The sequence below is a fragment of the Dromiciops gliroides genome, chromosome 4 (assembly GCF_019393635.1).
Source record: "Dromiciops gliroides isolate mDroGli1 chromosome 4, mDroGli1.pri, whole genome shotgun sequence".
NCBI classification, from domain to species: Eukaryota; Metazoa; Chordata; class Mammalia; order Microbiotheria; family Microbiotheriidae; genus Dromiciops; species Dromiciops gliroides.
The window spans coordinates 129,227,471-129,248,861 of record NC_057864.1 but is presented as its reverse complement, the minus strand read 5'-3'; the positions used below and the strand labels follow the sequence as shown (position 1 = coordinate 129,248,861).

General features: G+C 35.2%; 1 protein-coding gene across 3 annotated transcripts in view; it reads left to right on the top strand.

Annotated features, from left to right (window-relative positions):
- Window positions 1-19,212, top strand: part of LIN9 (lin-9 DREAM MuvB core complex component) — a 77,223-nt gene extending 58,011 nt beyond the window's left edge. For all 3 annotated transcript variants that reach the window (XM_044004302.1, XM_044004300.1, XM_044004301.1), the window contains 9 exons: window positions 2,950-3,107; window positions 4,741-4,874; window positions 7,102-7,221; window positions 7,556-7,657; window positions 9,211-9,291; window positions 13,999-14,124; window positions 16,529-16,708; window positions 16,855-16,952; window positions 17,642-19,212. In XM_044004302.1, coding sequence (XP_043860237.1) covers window positions 2,950-3,107; window positions 4,741-4,874; window positions 7,102-7,221; window positions 7,556-7,657; window positions 9,211-9,291; window positions 13,999-14,124; window positions 16,529-16,708; window positions 16,855-16,952; window positions 17,642-17,747 — 1,105 coding nt within the window. In that variant the 3' untranslated portion in view covers window positions 17,748-19,212. The remainder of the gene's footprint in view (window positions 1-2,949; window positions 3,108-4,740; window positions 4,875-7,101; window positions 7,222-7,555; window positions 7,658-9,210; window positions 9,292-13,998; window positions 14,125-16,528; window positions 16,709-16,854; window positions 16,953-17,641) is intronic.
- The last annotated feature ends 2,179 nt before the right edge of the window (window positions 19,213-21,391 follow it).

Here is a 21,391-nt window from a genome sequence, read left to right as displayed (position 1 = left end):
TGAGTCATTTGAGGTGACCAGACCCTGAGGAAGCAAATGTCATCAGTAGACACAAGAAATTTCCAGCCATAGTTCAATGGACTGTCTCTCTTTTGTGCTGTCTCCCTTGTAAGAGACCCTTGTGCTTTAATCTTTTTTTTTTTTTTTTTAGTAAGGCAATTGGGGTTAAGTGACTTGCCCAGGGTCACACAGCTAGTAAGTGTTAAGTGTCTGAGGCCGGATTTGAACTCAGGTCCTCCTGAATCCAGGGCCAGTGCTCTATCCACTGTGCCATCTAGCTGCCCCTCTGCTTTAATCTTATGTCATAATCTTACAACTTTTAAATCTTTCCTCTAAATTACTTAATTGCCCAGTTTTAAAAACTCTTCCCAGTTTCTTGTGTTGTATGTTCCATTTTGGAGGTGGGAGGAGACAAGGACTTTTTTTTTGGTGGGGCAGTGAGGGTTAAGTGACTTGCCCAGGGTCACACAGCTAGTAAGTGTCAAGTGTCTGAGGCCAGAATTGAACTCAGGTTCTCCTGAATCCAGGGCTGGTGCTTTATCCGCTGCGCCACCTAGCTGCCCCAAGACAAAAACATCTTAAATCCCAACCCTTTTTTTTCCTTTCCTATTTCTTTCCTGTCCCCAGCTCTTTGGTACAGAAAAGACTGACCTTTATTCCATGAATTCCATGAATCTTTGTAGTATCAGTTTAACAGGCTTTAGGAATAATATTCAAGGGGCAACTAGGTGGCGCAGTGGATAGAGCACCTGCCTCAGGAGGGACCTGAGTTCAAATCCGACTTCAGACACTTAACATTTACTAGCTGTATGACTCTGAGCAAGTCACTTAATCCCAATTGCCTCACAAAAAAAGGAATAATATTCAAAACTCTTTATCAAAAACTCTAACTCTACCCAATTTGGATAACTATTTTAGGGTACTTTATTATAGCACTTTTGCTTTAACTTGGCATGTTTATTCACATTTAGTCACACCTTTTCTAATTCCTACCCACTGGAATGACTTCAGTCATTACTCATCATTTTACCATTTTGTTACACTGCTTTATTTAATTTTTTAAAAATGTCTTCCTTTGGAGCAGCTAGGTGGCACAGTGGATAAAGCACCGACCCTGGATTCAGGAGGACCTGAGTTCAAATCCGGCCTCAGACACTTGACACTTACTAGCTGTGTGACCCTGGGCAAGTCACTTAACCCTCATTGCCCCACAAAACAAAACAAAGTATCTTCCTTTTCATTTGTCCTCTATTCACTTCCATATAACAATTTCTTTTTCTTTTTATCATTAACCCTACTTGTCTAGGCTAAAATTACAGTGTTATTTATTAATACTTGTGATTTTATTATTCCTTTTCTCTGACATTCTAGGCACAATAAACAATTCTTTTTTCTTCACAATTTTTTTTTTTTTTGGTGAGGCAATTGGGGTTAAGTGATTTGTCCAGGGTCACACAGCTAATAAGTGTTAAGTGTCTGAGGTCGGATTTGAACTCAGGTACTTCAGAATCCAGGGCCAGTGCTGTCTACTGCGCCACCTAGCTGCCCCACAATAAACATTTTTAAATGCTGGAAATTAAGAATGAAAATCAAAGTAAGAAAAAAAATTAAAAGGAAAGCTACACAACAACCGTTTTTTTTGCTTTCGGGGGCAGTGAGGGTCAAGTGACTTGCCCAGGGTCACACAGCTAGTAAGTGTCAAGTGTCTGAGGTCAGGTTTGAACTCAGGTCCTCCCGAATCCAGGACAGGTGCTTTATCCACTGTGCCACTTAGCTGCCCCCTATAAAAAGGAAAGCTATAGAAAAAGAGGAAACAAGCGATTATAATTGTATACAATTAGAGACCAGGTACTTCAGTCTTCATGTCAAAAATACTGTTGCATAGAACAGAATCTCCTGAATTTCCTTCTCTCCTTTTCCCTCAGACACACTTCTCTCTCTCTCTCTCTCTCCCTCTCTCCCTCTCCCTCTCCTCTTTCTGTCTCTGTCTCTGTCTCTTTGTTAAATATTTGGAAGTAATAATGTTAGAGGATGAAGTAGGTAATTCACTGGATAGAATGCTCAGGAAGACTGGAGTTCAAATTTCAGCCTCAGACACTTATTAGATATGTATTAGCTTGGGCAAATCACTTACCCTCTGCTTCAGTTTTCTCATCTGTAAAATGGAGATAATAGTAGCACCTACCTCTCAGGTTTATTGAGGATCAAATGACATAATATTTGTAAAGGACTTTGCAAATTTTGAATTTCCATAGAAATAGAAGATATTATTAATATAAGGCTAATACCCAGGGTGCTATACTACTTCCATATTAACCATATGATCAGCCCACCTCTTCCTTTATTGTCCACTGTCATCTTTCTTATCAGTTTTGTTAATGCCACTTTGTAGTATTACCCGAGCACCGTACTCCTTCTCTCTAGTATATATGAGTATGAAGTTGAATCATTTGTCTGCCCACTACTGATAGTAAGGCTCATTGTTCTTTGTGTTCACCCAAGGATTTTAGTATAGGAAACGGCCAGACTTTAGAAAATAGTTACTTAAATGTTTTGACTTTTATTTCAGATAAAACATGAAATACAATTAATCTTTTAATTCTTACAATATGAGTAAGTGTAATTATGACCCCCTAGCTCCTGAGAGACAGCTTTTTTTTTTTTTTTGGTGAAGCATTTGGGGTTAAGTGACTTACCCAGGCACCACCTAGCTGCCTCTAGCACAATTTTTTGAAAAGAAAATTGATGTAGGCATGTTAGACTGAATCTAAATTCTAGATCCAACTTTATCAAATGATCTTAGACAAATCACTTTCCTATTAAAAAAAAATAGATAATCCCCATGCCTAGTTATTGTTGAACATGATGAGATACCGTTTTAAAATACATTCTTGTAAATGAAGTTTAATAGGGGTCTTTCAGTTTAGCTAACTTAATGATGTGTCCTAGGTGTTCTTCTGCATTTTTTGAGGAGGAACGAGCAGCATTAAAGCAGAAACGGCAAAAAATTCGGCTCCTACAACAAAGGAAGGTCGCAGATGTTTCCCAGTTCAAAGATCTTCCAGATGAGATTCCTCTCCCCTTGGTCATTGGGACAAAGGTCACAGGTAAAAGAGCTCAGTCGCACCATACTTCAGTGAAGAGGTTTTCTGAAAATGTGTCAGAAAGAGCATGAGTTGAGTGGTTATTTACAAATTAGAAACTAAAGCTCACAAACTTGTCAGTTATTTATTGAAGATTGACTGCTTTTTCATGTTTGATGTACAGGAGCTATACTTGGTCCTCAAATTTCATGGGGATAATGTTCCTAGGAAGTAAAAGATGCAAATGTTGATACATTGAACGTATGGGAAATAGGGGATTGGGCTTCTCCAACCACCAAAAATAATCTTTCACCAGAAATTTCTGAAAATAGGCTTTTCTGCATACAATTCTTTATATTAAAACATGAAGTCTAGTGATGGGCACTTTTCTTTAACACAGTGAGCATGAAATGACCCATAAAATGCACTACACAAAATAATATACAAAACATTTTTTCTCAGTAATAATTTCCTAGAATTCTGTAACCTTTTGTGCTAACATCTCAATTAAAAAACAAAAACATTGATTTCAGATGATATTCACTTTTCATAACACATGAAATCTACAGTACATTAAAAACTGTACAGCAAATAAAATTCTTAAAACTAAAACAGGTTTTAACTTGAATCTTGCCTTCCACTGTGTCAAATGGTGTTGTGAGCGCGTTGCACTGTTTCCTATACTGTTGTAAACCTCTCTACCTTGGCCATTCTCTGAAAACCATGAGAAAGGTTCCTGGGACTTTAGTCACTGCTGTCAGAAGATGCTGAGGCTGATGATACTCCATCTTTCATGACTGGTTGATGGCTTTGGAGATCATGAAGGATACACCAGCTTGAAATAATCCATCAGTGATGTCAATCCTAAAACTCAGGATTTAATTGATGCTGTTTGATCTCTCAGTTCAACATAATATTCCATATAGAAAAGGTTCCTTTGAATAATAGAATCTTATAATTTTTGCAACTAGTCATTTCATTGTTAAATGAAAATCAGATTTATATCTGGTTTTGTTTGATGCACTTGGTATGTTTGAATTCATGGCAAGTTACTAGTGGAATCCTCCATTGTACTATGAAAGATCAGTTCATATCCTTAAGTATCACTTTATACTCCTCACACACTTACAAACCATTTTGTATTTTTTCTGTATATGTCATATGCCCCTTCTAAGTTGTAAACTCCATAGAGGCAGATAGGTATGTTGGTACTTTAGCTTATTTATGTGTTCATCTCTTCGTCTCTTCCTCCACCCATAGCACAGTGTACTCTGCCTGTGCAGGTATTTAATAAACCTTTGAATTCAACTGTATTGACAATGCATGTACTTAACAGAAGTCATGAGATCATCGATTTCGAGCTCAAGAGCTCTTGGAGATCATTTAGGTTAAGCCCCAATTTGTTCTTTTGTGACTATTCTGTAGTTTTCCATAAGCCACACTATATGATTGAGATATACATATATCATAAAATATTATCAAGGCAACTGATCATTGACTTCCATTTAAAAAATTAATTTTCATGATTTTTATTCCTACTACCATCATTGAAATGGTATTAAATCATAGTGTTTACATTTATACATACAGTAGAGTTTTATGTTTAAAGGTTCTCTTCATCCTTCAACCATTATGATATCTTTATTTCTTTTCTCAGCACGATTGCGTGGTGTTCATGATGGCCTCTTTACTGGACAGATAGATGCTGTAGACACACTTAATGCTACTTACAGAGTTACGTTTGATAGAGCAGGCCTTGGAACCCATACTGTCCCTGATTATGAAGTTCTGGTGAGTAATATTTCTAGTATTGTTTTGGAGGTTATTTTATATTAAATATAGGGTTAAATATGCACATAAATTATATTTCATGATAGATCTAACATGAGAATATCTGGGAAGTATGACTAGTGAATTCATAGTCCCGTTCTTTGGGACTGCATAGAACCACAGAGAAATCCCCCACTCCCGTGCTTGAACTTTCTGTAGCTTCCAAGTGGCTTTGTAGGGATAGGTAAGCTCCAGGTGTTTTCCTTTACCTAAAGTAGGGTTTAAATGTGGAATGACTGTAATGATTTCAGGATTATGCCTTAAAGCCTGTTAGGCTAGCTCTTGAGATTAAAAGTACCTTTTATTTGTGTAGAACCCTCTATTTTTAAAAGTGTTCTCCTATATCTTGTTTCCTATTTTCATAGGAATGAGGAACAGTATGCTTTTTTGTTTATATTTTACAAATGAGGAAAGTGAGGCATAAAGACAAGTAATACATCCAGAGAGAAGCAGTGTGGCTTAGGTAATAGAGAGCTAGCCTTGGATCCAGGAAGGCCTGGGTTCAAATTCTGCCTCAGATGCATCCTGGCTGTGTGACCCTGGGACAGTCACTCAACCTCAGTGCTCTAGGAAGCTCTCTGAGATAGAAAGGCCTAATTTGCTTTGATGGGGGTGGGGATAGGGGAGGGGGGAATTTCCTTATCAGGGAGTTCTCTGTTCCAGTGAAATCACAGACCTAGAACTAATTAATGGGAAAGCTGGGACCAAATACAAATCTTCTAACTTAATGGTCAAGTACTCCCCCTAAATTGCTAGATTATAGTTTCATGAATTTAGCAACTTTATATTAATTGAATGTATTGTGAACTTCTTTGATCATTAGTTATATTCCTTTAAAAATCTCCAAGTTAATGGTCCTTAAAATTAATTTGGAATTAATTGATTTCAAATAACTAAAATAATTGTAGTTTGCCTTTCTTAGGAATGAACCGTCAACAAACATGTATTAAGTACCTACAATCTTCCAGGCATTGTAATAAGCTTTGGGATTCCAAAGAAAGGCAAAAACCAACCAAACAAAACAACAAGCAAACAATTATGTACAAATAAGGTACAGACAGGATAAGTTGAAGAATATATCAGAGGGAAGGCACTGAGATTAAGGAGAAGTAGGAAAGGTATCTTTTAGAAAGTGGGATATTAGGTTAGTCCTTAAGGAAGCCAGTGATCCACACAACTCTCTAAATACAAATTAAAAATAAATTGCCAGTCTGCATTGGCAGAGTCTCATATTATTGTAATCACATGTGCCTTCCTCCCCTAAAAAAGATAGTGTAGCTGTTTATGCTGCTAAGCATTGTGCTCCAAGCTGAAAGATGAAGTTTTCAGCCTGGTGCTGTATTTAAATTTTTTGTTACAACATTTATAAAAGCCAAGGACATGAATTTGTCATTTATGAAATAGATTATTTTAACCTTTGAAACAAAAATAGAGAGAAGACAATAACCATTCATGTTTTCAAAAAGTAAATCATTATACTTAACTGCTTTGAAGTCTTCAGCCATGCACTTTTACAGGGGGAAGAGGCTTTGATGATTGCATTTTTAATAAATCCATATTTATTATAATAACCATTCTAATGATTGATTATAATATTATACATAATTATATTCATTTGGTTTATATTTAATACTTAGCTATCTAAATTTGCTTCCCTGCAAAATTAATAACTCATTTCTAAGCCCTCTTTGATTATAGGTCAGTGTACACTAATCTTGGGGTTATCACATTTAATAGATAATGTCTTTAATTTTGCCTTTCAAGAAAGTATTTCTTTTATCCATGTAATTTCTTCATAGAACTAATAAATATTTTTCCCTAGACAGACAACTTTTTACTTTGGTTTTTATTAGAAAAATAACTACTTCCAGACTGACCTAGAAACCTCAAAAGGTTGGCATAGAATATCTGTCAGTCTTAAATTTTCTAATGATCTATTCAGTTGCCCAAATCCTTCCCTTTTTAATTGATACAGCTTCTTATCCCCAGAAAAGCATGGTTTTCAAACTCTTGAGAAAAGTTAAACTTTTGATTTTGAGGACTTATTGAACATTTGTTAGTAGATAGGCTATGACCTAATTAGTGTAGTGATTTCATAATAATATAATTTCTCTGAAGCTTAAATTACTGGTAGGATATTTTGAACTTTCATAGAAATTAACATGAAGAATTTTCCTTCTTCCAAAAGAGCAATGAGCCTCATGAAACAATGCCAATTGCAGCCTTTGGACAAAAACAACGACCTTCTCGTTTTTTCATGACTCCGCCACGGTTACATTATACTCCTCCTCTCCAGTCACCAATTACAGTAAGTGATGTTTTGGAAATTTTATCAGTATTTTGTGATCATGTTGTTTGGATTTCAAGTAATTCAGTGTAAACTGTTAATATGCAATATAGGTGATATGTCATAACAAGTTATCCAGGTTATTTTATTCTATAGGACAACAATTGAAATGTGAACAGTTAGGAAGCACTTAAAAATATTTTTCATTGTATTAATATTTCAGTGAAATGGAATTTGCCATAATGAAATTTGTTCTGTATCTGAAATACTAAAAAATTAAAATATATTCTTTTGAATAGCAAGTTGTTAAATTACCCCAACTCTCCCCCACCCCCACCCCTCCTTTTTTTTGTAGGATAATGATCCTTTATTAGGACAGTCACCATGGAGAAGCAAACTTCCAGGTTCAGATACAGAAACATTAGGTGGTTTTCCAGTGGAATTCCTTATCCAAGTAGTAAGTATTTCTTAAAGTAGAGTGAATAGCAAATCTTTTTTTATTGTCAGAGGTTTTATTGTATCATTATAAATGAACATTTTACTGTCATTTCTCACAGAAAATAGTATCAAAATTAATTTATTTTATACATTTGTTTTTTGACAACACATACTGGATCTGATTTTAACTTCTAGTAAAAAGTAAATTAAAAACTTTTATAGTGACTTTGATATTTTAAAATCTTTCATCTTTTGTGTTAAACTTATTAAAAGTCTTATTTCTTTCCAGTTCTTACTATTTTTCATTTTGTTTTTAAAACCTAGGGACATTTTTCAATATACTATCTAATAAATTATGTTTTTATACATTTGTTGTGATCTCAAATCATTTCATGATGACCAACCAACTTATTAATTTTCACAATACCTTTATTACCTATTATAGGTAATAAATGGGAATGGGCAGTTGCTTTTTAAAGTTAGTTTGACATAACCTATTAACTGGACGTTACAGGATCTAAAACTAAATTTAATTGTCAAGTATCTTAATATATTATTCCTGTTTTATCTCTGAATTACCTGCATTATGAATTCAGTATTGGTTCTTATAGTAGTAGTGTGACTCTGTGAGCAATCAAATGCATTATGTATGTAGTCTGATCCTTATCCATTTGAAGTTTTTGAAAATAGTACTTTAATTTTGAATTAGAGTAAACAGGGTCCCATTACAGTGGCACATTACAACTGTCACGTGCACATCATAGCAGTGGCTGTGACACTTGTGAACATGTCACTGGTGGAAATAACCTATTTCTTTGATAGGGGACTCTAAATTAGGAAGCCCATGAGAGAAAGATATGAATTTTGTGGGTGTGTTTAAAACTATCCCTAAGTTTTCAAAGAAGTAAAACAAGCAAGTTTGATACAATCTACATTTGTAACTGAAATACTCTGTTAACTAAAACATAAGTTATATAGCATAAAAATCAGTGGTTAATTACCTATCTTTATAATAGTCACTAGTCATTTAAAAGTTTGTGCAATTCATAACATATATATATATAACCTGTTTTTAAAAGAGGGTCTAATCTAATTTTTAACAGGTAGGTGAGATGACTTAAAATGAAAGATGCCTATGTACAAAGAACTAAAGTTTTTGGTATTTCCCATTGAATGGTGAAGATAAAAATGATAGTTTTATATTCTTATGTGATACTTAGACCTAAGCATAATTTTTTAAGTATTCTGACATCAGCCAATAGAGAGAACAGTTTTTTTAAATACTTGTCATTTTCTTTGATGCTAACATGTTTAGCTTAATTTTCTAGCTATAATTTCATCTCAGTATGAAAAAAACTGTAGAAAAAAATCAAATGCCTTATTCTTTGTTTCTTTTGTTGAAAACTACCAAAATCCACTGTTTAAAATTACTGAGTGAAAAGTTAGAAATCTGATGTCTTTTAAAATGTATATTATATTCAGGCCTTTGGTAATAAATAAAAGACATTTTATTTTAACATTACTTTCGATATACATTTTATTTCCAAAACATTTCTTCTTTTTTGTCTATAGACTAGATTATCAAAAATTCTTATGATTAAGAAGGAGCACATTAAAAAATTAAGGGAAATGAATACAGAAGCAGAAAAATTGGTAAGGACATTTCAGTTTTTTGTTCATTTGATTTAAAAATACTGAATTTTGCTATTTACAAGGTTTTTAAAGTTTTTTTTAAGAAAATGGTGAAATTTTGTTTTATGAGTCCTTGTTTAACATAAGTATCTTACAAAATGCAGCAGGTATGTTTTGGGCAGATTTGCTATAAAATGAAATGCTAAAAGTTAAGCCTCATTTCCCATTGATTTCATATTTAAATGGGAATTATGGGGAAATGAGGTAATATTTCACCTGGAGACTTATTGTCTCCATGTCATTGAGAGCTCTGAGTCTGGCTTACTTCAGTCACAGTGGCAAGAAGCTGGTCACACATTTCCTTTAGTTGATGCTGGTTCATCTGCATAGAATAGCAAGCAAGAAGGGAGGTTAGCTTCCCATTTTGAAAATAGTTAGCTACAGAAGTTTAAACAAAACACACATAAAAACTTTCTGTTAGAATTGATAAGACAGGAAAATAGCTGTGTTAGAATCTTCAAATAATATGAAATTTATCCCATATTTTATTGATTTTTTAAAATTCAAATTTATTATCCAAATTTTTACATAGTGAGGGATAACTGATACTCTAAAAAGTTTTACATTAAGAAAATTGTGACAACATTTCACTCTTACCAAGTGTCTGCATCTATGTATATAATGCAATGGGGATCATGAGGCAGTGAGTGGGTGGAACAATGGATCATATCAAGGGAGGCAGTATGGTATAGTGGAAGGAACCTTGGCTCTGAAACCAGAGGGCCTGGGTTCACATCTCACTACCTGTACGACTGTAGGCAATTCACTTCACCTCCCTAGCCTCAGTTACCTCCTCTGTAAAATGAGGGGGTTGGACCTGATGACTTCTTTTTTTTTTTTTTCGGGGCAGTGAAGGTTAAGTGACTTGCCCAGGGTCACACAGCTAGTAAGTGTCAAGTATCTGAGGCCGGCTTTGAATTCAGGTCCTCCTGAATTCAGGGCTGGTGCTTTATCCACTGTGCCACCTAGCTGCCCCAACCTGATGACTTCTAAGAGTCCTTCCAGCTCTAAATTTCCAATCCTTTGGAAAAGAGTTCTGGAACTTTGGTGTATTTTTAGAGCTAAAAGAGGTGCTGAAGGCCATCTAGCCCAGGGATTCTTTTTTTTTTTTTTTTGGTGAGGCAATTGGGGTTAAGTGACTTGCCCAGGGTCACACAGCTAGTACGTGTCAAGGGTCTGAGGCTGGATTTGAACTCAGATACTCCTGAATCCAGGGCCAGTGCTCTATCCACTGTGCCACCTAGCTGCCCCTAGCCCAGGGATTCTTAACCTGGAATCTGCTAACTTTTTTTCCCCAATATCTTGATAATGATTTCAGTATTATTGGTTTCCTTTGTAATTCAGTGTATTTTATTTTGTTAGTTTACAAACTTTTTGAGAAGTGCCCCATGGGTTTTGCCAGATGGCCAAAGGAGAGGGGAGGTCTCTGCCCAAAAAAATGATTAAGTACCCCAGATCTAGTCCAATACTTTTATTTCACAGATGAAAAACAGTCCAAGAAAGATAAGCCAACTTGCCCACAATTACAGAGTATCAAACCAGAATGTAGAACTTGGGTCTCCTGACTCCTAGTCTAGCACTGTTCACACTACATTGCCTCCACCTACCATATGGGTCAAAGTATATTGCGAGGTGAAAAGGGTTGGCATACTTCTTATACTGGCCTGAATATAAGGTGACTTTCCATTTCATAGTCTTTTTATCAAAATCTACAAATGTTTAAATATCCCTCATCTTAAAATAAACATTTACTTCTCTCTTATGTTTTCCCCAGTACTCTTTCTGATGTCTCTAATAATCCCTATCAGAATCAAATTTCTTCCCAGCTGTTCTTCATCTACCCCATCTTTATAACACAACTTTAAATTTGCTGGCAGAACTCCCTAATTTCTTTCCCACGCTTCTAAGTCCTTGTGGTCCATGTTAAGTCCATGTTTCCTCTGTCAGTTTTACCCAAGTAGACCTTTTTGGTGGCAGTGTGCCTCAGCCATGAGGACTCCAGAGAGGACATTGAGCTGGGTTGTTGGAGCTCTCAGCTATTCTTTTACTTTGAGTGGAAGTTCTGTCTATTCTGGAGGCAGTCTAGGTGATGTCATGACCACTGTGTACCTAGAAGGGATACTTTTATAACAGGTATCACTCCTGTCCTGAAAGGAAAAAGCTAGAAGGCACAAGCTCAAACTTGTTTATCCAACTGCTCTGCTCCCAGAATAAATATAGTCTCCATTAGAAGGCAAGTAGATTTGCAGGACAAAGGTTAGAATCATAGACTTGCAGAATTAGAAGGGACATTTGAGATTATTTGTTCTTCCTCTTCCCTATAGAGAAATCCTTTCTACTGCATTCACGACACATCCAGACTCTATAACATATTTCTAAAGTTGAATAACTCACTATTTAACAATGTAGTTATTACCTTTATTTCTTTTGTTTGATAGCTCTAGTTATTAAAAAGTTCTTTCTTAAGGTTGAACCAAAATCTACCTTCTTATAACTTCCTTCCCCACCAACATCCTCACTAGTCCTAGTTCTGCTTTCTGGAGGGAGCAACACAGAACAAATATATTCCCTCCTCTATGCGACAGTCCTTTAATATTTAAAAACATTTATTCTTTCTCTCCTTTCTTTGAACTGTTCCTTATATCCAACGTGGTTTCTAGGCCCTCTCTCATTGTACTTGTTAGGCTATAGTCTGTTACTGTCTTTCTTAAAATGTGACATCCAGAATTGAGGACAATATTCCAGTTATAATCTGATCAACACAAAGTACAATGAACTACTACTTCCCATGATCTGAACACTATACCTCATTCATGCAACATAGATTGCACTAGCTTTCTTAGCAGCCTTATCACACTTTTGGCTCACTTTAAGCTTATAGTCAATTAAAAACCTCAGATCTTTTTCACATAAACTGCTGCCAAGCCAGATCTTTCCCATCCTGTATTTGTATAGTTGATTGGTTGAACCTAAAATTCAGAACTTGGAGATGTTTGCCTTCAGAGCCAGTTTATTAAGAGCCACACAAGAAAATCAGTCTCATTACTTTATAGTAACACCTCATTTGTGAACAAAAATGGTATTACCCACCTTATTCATCAGACTTGACTCCGAATGATTTTTCCCAAAACTCAAATTCACCCTCAAAGGACAAAGATTTGCCATCATTGAAGATTTTCAAAAGAATGTGCTGCAAACTCTGAAGGCAATTTCAAAAGAGGAATTCCAAAAGTGTTTTGAACAATGGCAGCATCGTTGGAAAAAGTATAAAGCCTCCCAAGGTAACTACTTTGAAGGGGACAGCACTCATTTGAATATATAAGTTCTGGTATGTTTGTTTAAAAATGAGTCTCATTACTTAATGGTCACCTGTCCAGTATTTACCCCTGTTTAATTTCATCGTGTTGGTTTGTTCCAGCCTGTCAACCATTCTGAATCTTGATTCTGTCATCTGTCATGTTAACTCTTTCCCCACTTTGAAGATTTGATGAATACCTCTTCTATGTCTTCATCCAAATCATTGATAGAATTGTTGAACAAGAAAGGACAGTCCTGTGACACTCCACTGTAGATCTCTCTACAGAGCTATTAATCTGTAACCAGCCCTCTTTGGGGCTTGAGTTAACTCAGTTCTGAATCCACGTAACCATCCTGTCATCTCGCCCACGTTTCGTCAAGTTATCCACAAAGATATTATAAGAGATAAGGGGTTTGCTGATGTCGAGATAAGAAATTCACCTGATCCACCAATCAAGAAAAGGAAATTGGGTTATTTTGCAAAAATAAGATTCCTTCTTAGTGAAGCCATGTTTGACTTCTACCAATCACCACATTCTTTCTAATGTCTATAAACCATCTGTTTGATAATCTGGTAGGCCTAATACCATAATTATTAGGATTTAGGATCTGGTAAAACAACACAGAAAACACTGCTAATGGACCAAAAATAGCATTATGAGTAAAGATAGGAACAGGTGCAGAATGCTGGAAGAAAATACAGTTGTGGGATTATTGAAGAAGCACCTAAAGAAATAGAGGCAGTTTCAGGAAGAACAAAGGAGAGCATGAGGAGTTCAAATGAAGGGAAGTAAAGGGTGAGGGCTAACTACATGTATGGGAAATCACCTTATTCAAGCCAATATGATGCCGACTCCTTTTTCTCCCTTGACTTCCCTACCCACTTTCAGTGTAATAACAATGGCAGGGCAACTTGGACCTAACAGTTCATCCCAGTGCTGTCGAAAATGTCTTCTAGTCATACTTTTAAATGGAAACCCAGCATTGGGAGAATACAGCTGCTTCAGAAGATGTGTATGGCAAGGGTGGGCAGGGGCTTGACTGACAGGCAGGGAATGTACATAATAAAAAACCTGAAGGGGAAAAGAATGTTAGTCAGCACATATGGTTTTCAATTTTTTTCAGGTTTTAAATCCAAAGGAGAAAATTCAAAGTTTTTCTTTGTTTTGCTTTAAGCTTTATGTAAACCTGTGACTGATAACGTGAAAATGTGATATCCTTCATAGTTAATTTTTGAAAATGCTTTTTTAGTCACCTTGGTTTGTTAGGAAATGTAAGTAGTGAAATACAAGCGGAATCTTTCCTTTTATGTAAGATTGCATTATTCTTTTATTAGGAGCTTTCTGAAAATAAACCTTTTTTTCTTCACAGAAATCCTATTCTATGCCCATCAGCATCGAATTTCAGAGAAGATATGCAACTATTGTTCTAGATCTTGAACAGCTGAACAAGGACCTAAACAAAGTTTTACATAAAGTTCAGCAGTATTGTTATGAGGTACTTTCCTCCTGTGTGTTGGTTTTTTCTCCCTCAATCATGTCCTCTCTGCATTTTGAAATACTAATGTTAGATTGTAAGAATTTTTTTAGGGCAAGAACATGATTTATATTTTATATGTAATTCCCCACAGTGTCTGTTCAGAATTGATAATATATACACAAGTGGCACTTACTTATACTGACGGACTTTGTTTTCTTGTATTTCTGATACATTTATAAGTACAGGGTTACTATGAAAATTGTCTGTTGAATATGTACATATGATTGGAATATGAAGAGAATTCAAGACTAAAATTTTTTGGTTGTCTTTCTCACTTTATGCTACTCAGTAATTGAGATCAATTTAGGATGCTCTTACCTTTGAATTTCTGGAAACTAGGTGTTTTAGCTTTTGAAGGAAATCACTTCTCTTAAGCTGATTGACTTCTTAAATTAAGGTTTTTGTATTGAGGGATTTGTTTTATTATGGAGTATTTTTGCGTATATGTTTGTTTTTTTAAATTTGCTCAGTGTGCAAGAGGGTAGTAGGAGGGACAAATTAATTTTTAAAAATACTTATTACTCGGGGCAGCTAAGTGGCACAGTGGATAAAGCACCAGCCCAGGATTCAGGAGGACCTGAGTTCAAATACAGCCCCAGACACTCATCAACCACTAGCTGTGGGATCCTGGGCAAGTCACCCAACCCTTTGCCCCACAAAAAAATAAAATACTTGTTACTCAAAAAATAAAATTTTTTTTTACAATAGATTGGAGGATCTTTATAGTTATTCCCATAGACAGGGGTTTAGTAATGACAGTCTTTACTAGTTTTCATCATTTAAAACTAAGGCTGGGGCAGCTAGACAGCGCAGTGGTTAAAGCACCGGCCCTGGATTCAGGAGTACCTGAGTTCAAATCTGACCTCAGACACTTGACACTTACTAGCTGTGTGACCCTGGGCAAGTCACTTAACCCCCATTGCCCCGCCAAAATAAAGACAAAAAACAAAAAACAAACAAACAAAAAAAAAACTAAGGCTAACTTCCTTCAACAGGAGTGGTAGCTTATAAGAATATAGTTTCACCACTTTACACAGTTATTTACCCCTTCTATGAATCTTTGTCTTTGTTTTCAGTGTCTTGACTGCTTTGTGATTGTGTGGTAGACTAGGCTATAGCCTTAACATTTTTGTAGACATGTTCCAACTTCTTTAGATAGTTTTACCAGCTCACTCAAACTGTATAAAAAGAAAGAACTATGGTTCCCAAAATGCTATAGTGGGTACATTGAAGGTTCATTCCATTAGACATCATTATCTTTTATTTTTTTCTAGGTGCTGACAATCTCAGTACCCTATGCTGGCAAATAATTATTTCTCCTAGGAATTCTAGAATGGGTCTCAAAAACAGAGGTGTCAAATATGCAGGTTACCACATATGGCCAGTAACATGTGACCTGAACCAGTTTGAAATGTAATTGGGAAATATTTAACAAAATAAATAAAAATACTATAAAACAGGGGCAGCTAGGTGGTGCAATGGATAAAGTACTGGCCCTGGATTTTGGAGGACCTGAGCTCAAATTTGGCCTCAGACACTTGACACTTACTAGCTGTGTGACCCTGGGCAAGTCACTTAACCTTCATTGTTCCACCAAACAAACAATCATAAAAAACATTACATTTTAAAACTGACTCAACATGGGCCCAAATGGATCCTTAAGTATGGATTCGTGGCCCCATTTCTATTTGAGTTTGACCACTACTCTAGAATATATACAGAATGACACTGTAATAGAATTTATATATATTCGGAATTTTTTAATGAATATGTAATTTTGTATTGAAATTTTGTATGGGCCAAAGATAGATAAATACAGATTTTTAAAGCATTTTTAGAAAATGATTGTGATCATAGTTGAAAATAACATGGTCTCTAAATATTTTTTCCTCTTCCACTATATTTTCATATCTGTCCATTAACTTTTTTTTTAAAAAATATACCAGGGCAGCTAGGTGGCGCAGTGGACAAAGCACTGGCCTTGGATTCAGGAGGACCTGAGTTCAAATCCGGCCCCAGACACTTGACACTTAACTAGCTGTGTGACCCTGGGCAAGTCACTTAACCCTCATTGCCCTGCAAAAAAAAAAAATGTACCTATGATTTTTTTGTTTTGTTTTGTTTTGTTTTGTTTTTCTGTGGGGCAATGGGGGTTAAGTGACTTGCCCAGGGTCACACAACTAGTAAGTGTCAAGTGTCTGACGCCAGATTTGAACTCAGGTCCTCCTGAATCCAGGGCCGGTGCTTTATCTACTTTGCCACCTAGCCGCCCCAATGTACCTATGATTTAAGAAGAAAAATAAAGAAATGTAGAAAATATTAAGGACCTATAAATGAACTGTTAATTTTTTTTTTCATTCAGCTCGCCCCAGACCAAGGACTACAACCTGCAGACCAGCCAACAGATATGAGACGCAGGTGTGAAGAAGAAGCACAGGAAATCGTTAGGCATGCAAACGCATCCACGGGGCAACCCTGTGTTGAAAATGAAAATCTTACAGAATTGATTTCTAGACTTACAGCAATATTATTACAGATCAAGGTAAATCACTGGGGAAATTTTTTTATTTCATGCTAAGAATAATTTCAATTTTTGTTGCTAGATTATTATTAGTGGATTATATTTTAATAAGTTTTATATTTTAGCAAATAAGATGAAGTTAAGTTTAAAATTTCTTTTTCTTTTAGTGTCTAGCAGAAGGAGGTGACCTGAATTCCTTTGAATTCAAATCACTTACTGATTCCCTAAATGACATTAAGAGTTCAATAGATGCTTCCAATATCAGGTAATTAACTTTTACTTTAATCTTATTTTATATTTACTTGATATTAAGCTATCATGGCATTTCTTTATTCTTATTTATTGATAATAATATGCATACATAGATATACTTTTTTTATACTGTAATATCCTTTAAATAAATTTAGAATAGCTTTTCATTGACAGAATCTGCTGACAGAATAGGAACTTAATACTGTTTTTTTACATAAAGGTTTCAGTGAGTTAGATAGTGAGTGTACCTTTCTACTTCATCTGTTTGTTTGTTTGTTTGGGGTTTTTTTGATGAGACAATTGGGGTTAAATGACTTGCCCAGGGTCACACAGCTAGTGAGTGTCAAGTGTCTGAGGCTGGATTTGAACTCAGGTCCTCTTGAGTCCAGGGCCAGTGCTCTATCCACTGCACCACCTAGCTGCCCCTTAACTTCATCTGTTTTTAAAAAATACATTGAAGTATCACTTTATAAAGTTGATTAGCTTATAAAGTTTACATAGAAGTAGTATCCTTTTATTCAAGTATTGCTTCAGTATAATTATAATTAATGTGTTAATGGGAGGGAATTTATTTTGCCCTCATGTCAACTCATTCTTTTGGCCAACCCCTAAGTAACTTTTCTGTCTTTTAACTTTTTTTTTTCAACGTATTCCTTTGAATTGTGAAATATGGATAGTTAACTATGTTTTTTCTTTCATTAGTTGTTTTCAGAATAATGTTGAAATCCATGTTGCACATATTCAGAGTGGCCTGAGTCAGATGGGAAACTTACATGCCTTTGCAGCTAATAACACCAACAGAGACTGAAAAGAAAGTTTAATTTTTCCAAATGTACAAGACATAGTTTTGGAAAATCTTGCTCCATTGTAGAGGCTTTCAACACCAAATAACCTATCTTCTGGTAAACAAGAAAAAAGACTCTCCCAAAAAAGGCATTTAAAGAATACTATGCTGCTTCATAAACCAGCATTACTGACCAGCATTATATTTATTTAATTGTTTATTTTACAAGTACAGGCGCTTTGCTTAAGTTACATATGTTTATTAGCAAGTTTTGTTTTAAACTGAAAGTGTCTGAATATATTTTAATATAACTTCAACAAAGACTATATAAACCATTTAAAAAATATGGATGAATGTAATACAACTCAAGCAGACAGCTCAGTGAAAAATGAGAAGAGAAAAGGTCTTGGTGTGAATCAGTGGCTAAATGGATGGAAGTTGCTTCATCTAGAGAACTACAACTTTAGTTGTTCTACTTGGTTGCTGTATCTCAGTCTTCAAAAGATGATAAAATGAGGTGTGTGAATTCCTAGTTTTAAGGATGCCACTGGAATATGGATGGAAAATATGGACTATAAAATTGAACATGATGTATGCTTGAGAGTGTGGTGTATGTAGTTCTATAGATCAGTTAATAGCTTTTGAAATATGTTAATTTATCATAATTTATGAAAGAAGCCTTTGTCTTTTATCTGTTGAAGGAAAATGAAGGAGCAGAAAAAACATACTGCAGAATGCTAAGTTCCAGCGAGTGGATTTGGCATGTCTTTTCCCCTCAGTTCAGGGCAAAAGGTGCTTTTGTTTTGGAATTTATAAGAATGACTGGTAACACACTATTTTCATTTTTTTGTTTGTTTGCACAACTTTTAAATTTAGATAACTGGTTATAATCTAATAGTATACAACTTATATAAAGACTTTTATAAAGAAAACAAAAATAACCAGTGCTAGAGGAAAAAAGGAAAAAACTTTTAAAAAAAGAAAAACATGCTTAGACTATTCTTGAATGTTAATCTTGTAAAAAGTATGTATTTGGATTTTCTTTTTGTTTAATATAGAGTATTGTAAAGTTCCATTGTAATAATTTTTTTCCATATTTGGAATTTAGGAAATAGTTGTAGAAGTGGTTTTGATTCTTTTAGATGTCTCATAAAATGAGACTTTTTTGTATGTTAATGTATAAAGAAAATTTAAACAAGGTTATTTTCAATTTGAAAATTTTGTATAGTTAAAAAAAAGCTTCTGTATTCCTTGCTGTTATGGTGCCACTGCAAAACTTTAGGGCAGAGTATATATTTAGCTAAACTATTCAGTTAATTAAGAAATCCATAAATCTTTTATTCTCAATGACATTTGTAATTATAAATAAATTGACCTATGAAAGTTGGTATTTTTCTAAAAATCTTATTTAATAAACAGAACTATTCCCTGACATAGAAAAGGTTTGAAATTGTGCATTAACAGTAAATCAGTATTGGGGGGGTGGGGCAGGAACCAAAGAAATTAATCCAAGTCATTTGGAAGTAAGGATTTAATGCCATTTAATAGTGTTGGTTGTGGCTAGTTCTTTTTCATATATTGGTGAATGAGATACAGATTCTCTGTTATATTTTACAGCATAAGCAAATGAGTTATTGCCCTGGTTCATAGCCACAGACTGGCCATACACTTATTAAAGTCTTCCTAGAACTCTCTAAGCACAGTTCAATATTGTGGTTGAATTAGAAGAGGGCAGGTCTTCCCTGTCTTCAAAATAACAAAGCTTTTTTTGTTTTGTTTTGCGCGGGGCAATTGGGGTTAAGTGACTTGCCCAGGGTCACACAGCTAGTAAGTGTCAAGTGTCTGAGGTCAAATTTGAACTCAGGTCCTCCTGAATCCAGGGCCAGTGCTTTATCCACTGCGCCACCTAGCTGCCGCCCCCCCTTTTTTAAACAAGGGCTACAACTAAAGCATATTTATTTATTTATTTATTTATTTATTTGCAGGGCAATGAGGGTTAAGTGACTTGCCCATGGTCACACAGCTAGTAAGTATGTCAAGTGTCTGAGGCTGGATTTGAACTTGGGTCCTCCTGAATCCAAGGCCGGTGCTTTATCCACTATGCCACCTAGCTGCCCCCAACAAAGCTGTTTTTAACAAACATACCAAAACATATCTATCCAAAAGAGCATTGTCCCCTTCAGCATAGTTACATCGAGAGGCTATTCCTTGGATTCCAGTAATGCTGTCTTTGTTCATCATGTTTTTGAGAACTCCCTTTTAGAATTGTCTTTAAAGTCAATTACTTAGCCACAGAAAGGAAATAAAAAACCCATTATTTTAGGGTAACATTTTGGTTTAACCCAAAAGAATATTAACCAGTTTTTGATCATCTACTTTATTCACCAAACTTTACTCCAAATGTTTTTTTTTTTTTTCTGTTTATAAAAACCAAATTCTGGGGCAGCTAGGTGGCACAGTGGATAAAGTGCCAGCCCTGGATTCAGGAGGACCTGAGTTCAAATTCGGTCTCAGACACTTGACACTTACTAGCTGTGTGACCTTGGGCAAGTCACTTAACCCTCGTTGCCCCGAAAAAAAAACAAAAACAACCAAATTCTTCTTCAAAGGAGAAAGATTTGCAACCATTGAAAATTTTCAAAAGAATATTCTATAGATGATTTCAAAGGGAATTTCATGTATGTTTTGAGCAATGACAGCTTTGGAAATGAGAGTATACTCATTGACAAAAATGATGGCAAATTTATTGATAATGTTTATACAACACTTAGCTCCAGTAAACATCCAAACAAACCTTACTAAGTCAAAGATAACTGCTTTCAGATGAATAAATTCTTGTATTGTTTTTATTTAGTTATCATGTTAATTTTATAGTCATTACCAGTACTGGCCAAATAAGTTGGAGTTGCAGAAAAATATGTCCTTTTATATTTAATGTGGACTTGGAGTCATTTTTAATTGTTTCAAAATTCTGAATTTGCTGCTAACCTTTAAGCATTGTTGTCTTGTCTGAACTGCCCTAGAGTGCTATCCATTTGTTACTGAATTTGATTATTGGACCTTGATAGTAAAATGTTTGAATAATACCTTTATTTGCATGAGAATCAGATACATTTAGCTTTATGCAAAATGAAACATAACTTGAATGGATGTAAAATCTTGCATTTGAATTAAAAAACATAAACTGCCCAGAAATCACTAGAAAGCAGTTAAGACCAAAAGATTTTAGTGAACTTTAAGCTAAATATGAATGAATGTTAACATAAGCCCAGTATGCAGAATGAGGGAAATGATAACCAAATGTAGTTTGCTTTGGTGAGAACACATCTCGACTGGTCTGTTCAGTCTTGTCCCTACTTTTGAGGAAAGACATTGAAAAATTGAAAGGAACTCCAAAAGAATTTTGGGATGCGTAACCTGGGTGCTTTGTGAGGGGAGGGGGCTTAGAACCTCAATTTGAGGGAAATGAGGATTCCTCAAATGAAAGAATTGGGGGCAGGGTGGGGAGTAAACTTGAGTATTGTTTTCAGGTAAAAAGGCTTATCACATATATGAAGGTCAGTCATTTTCCTTGAAACAACATAGCAGTACTGGAGACAAGAAGAAGAAGCTTCAAGGATGTGAATTTATTTCAGTTTTAAGGGGAAGGGTACCTATTAGTGCTGTTC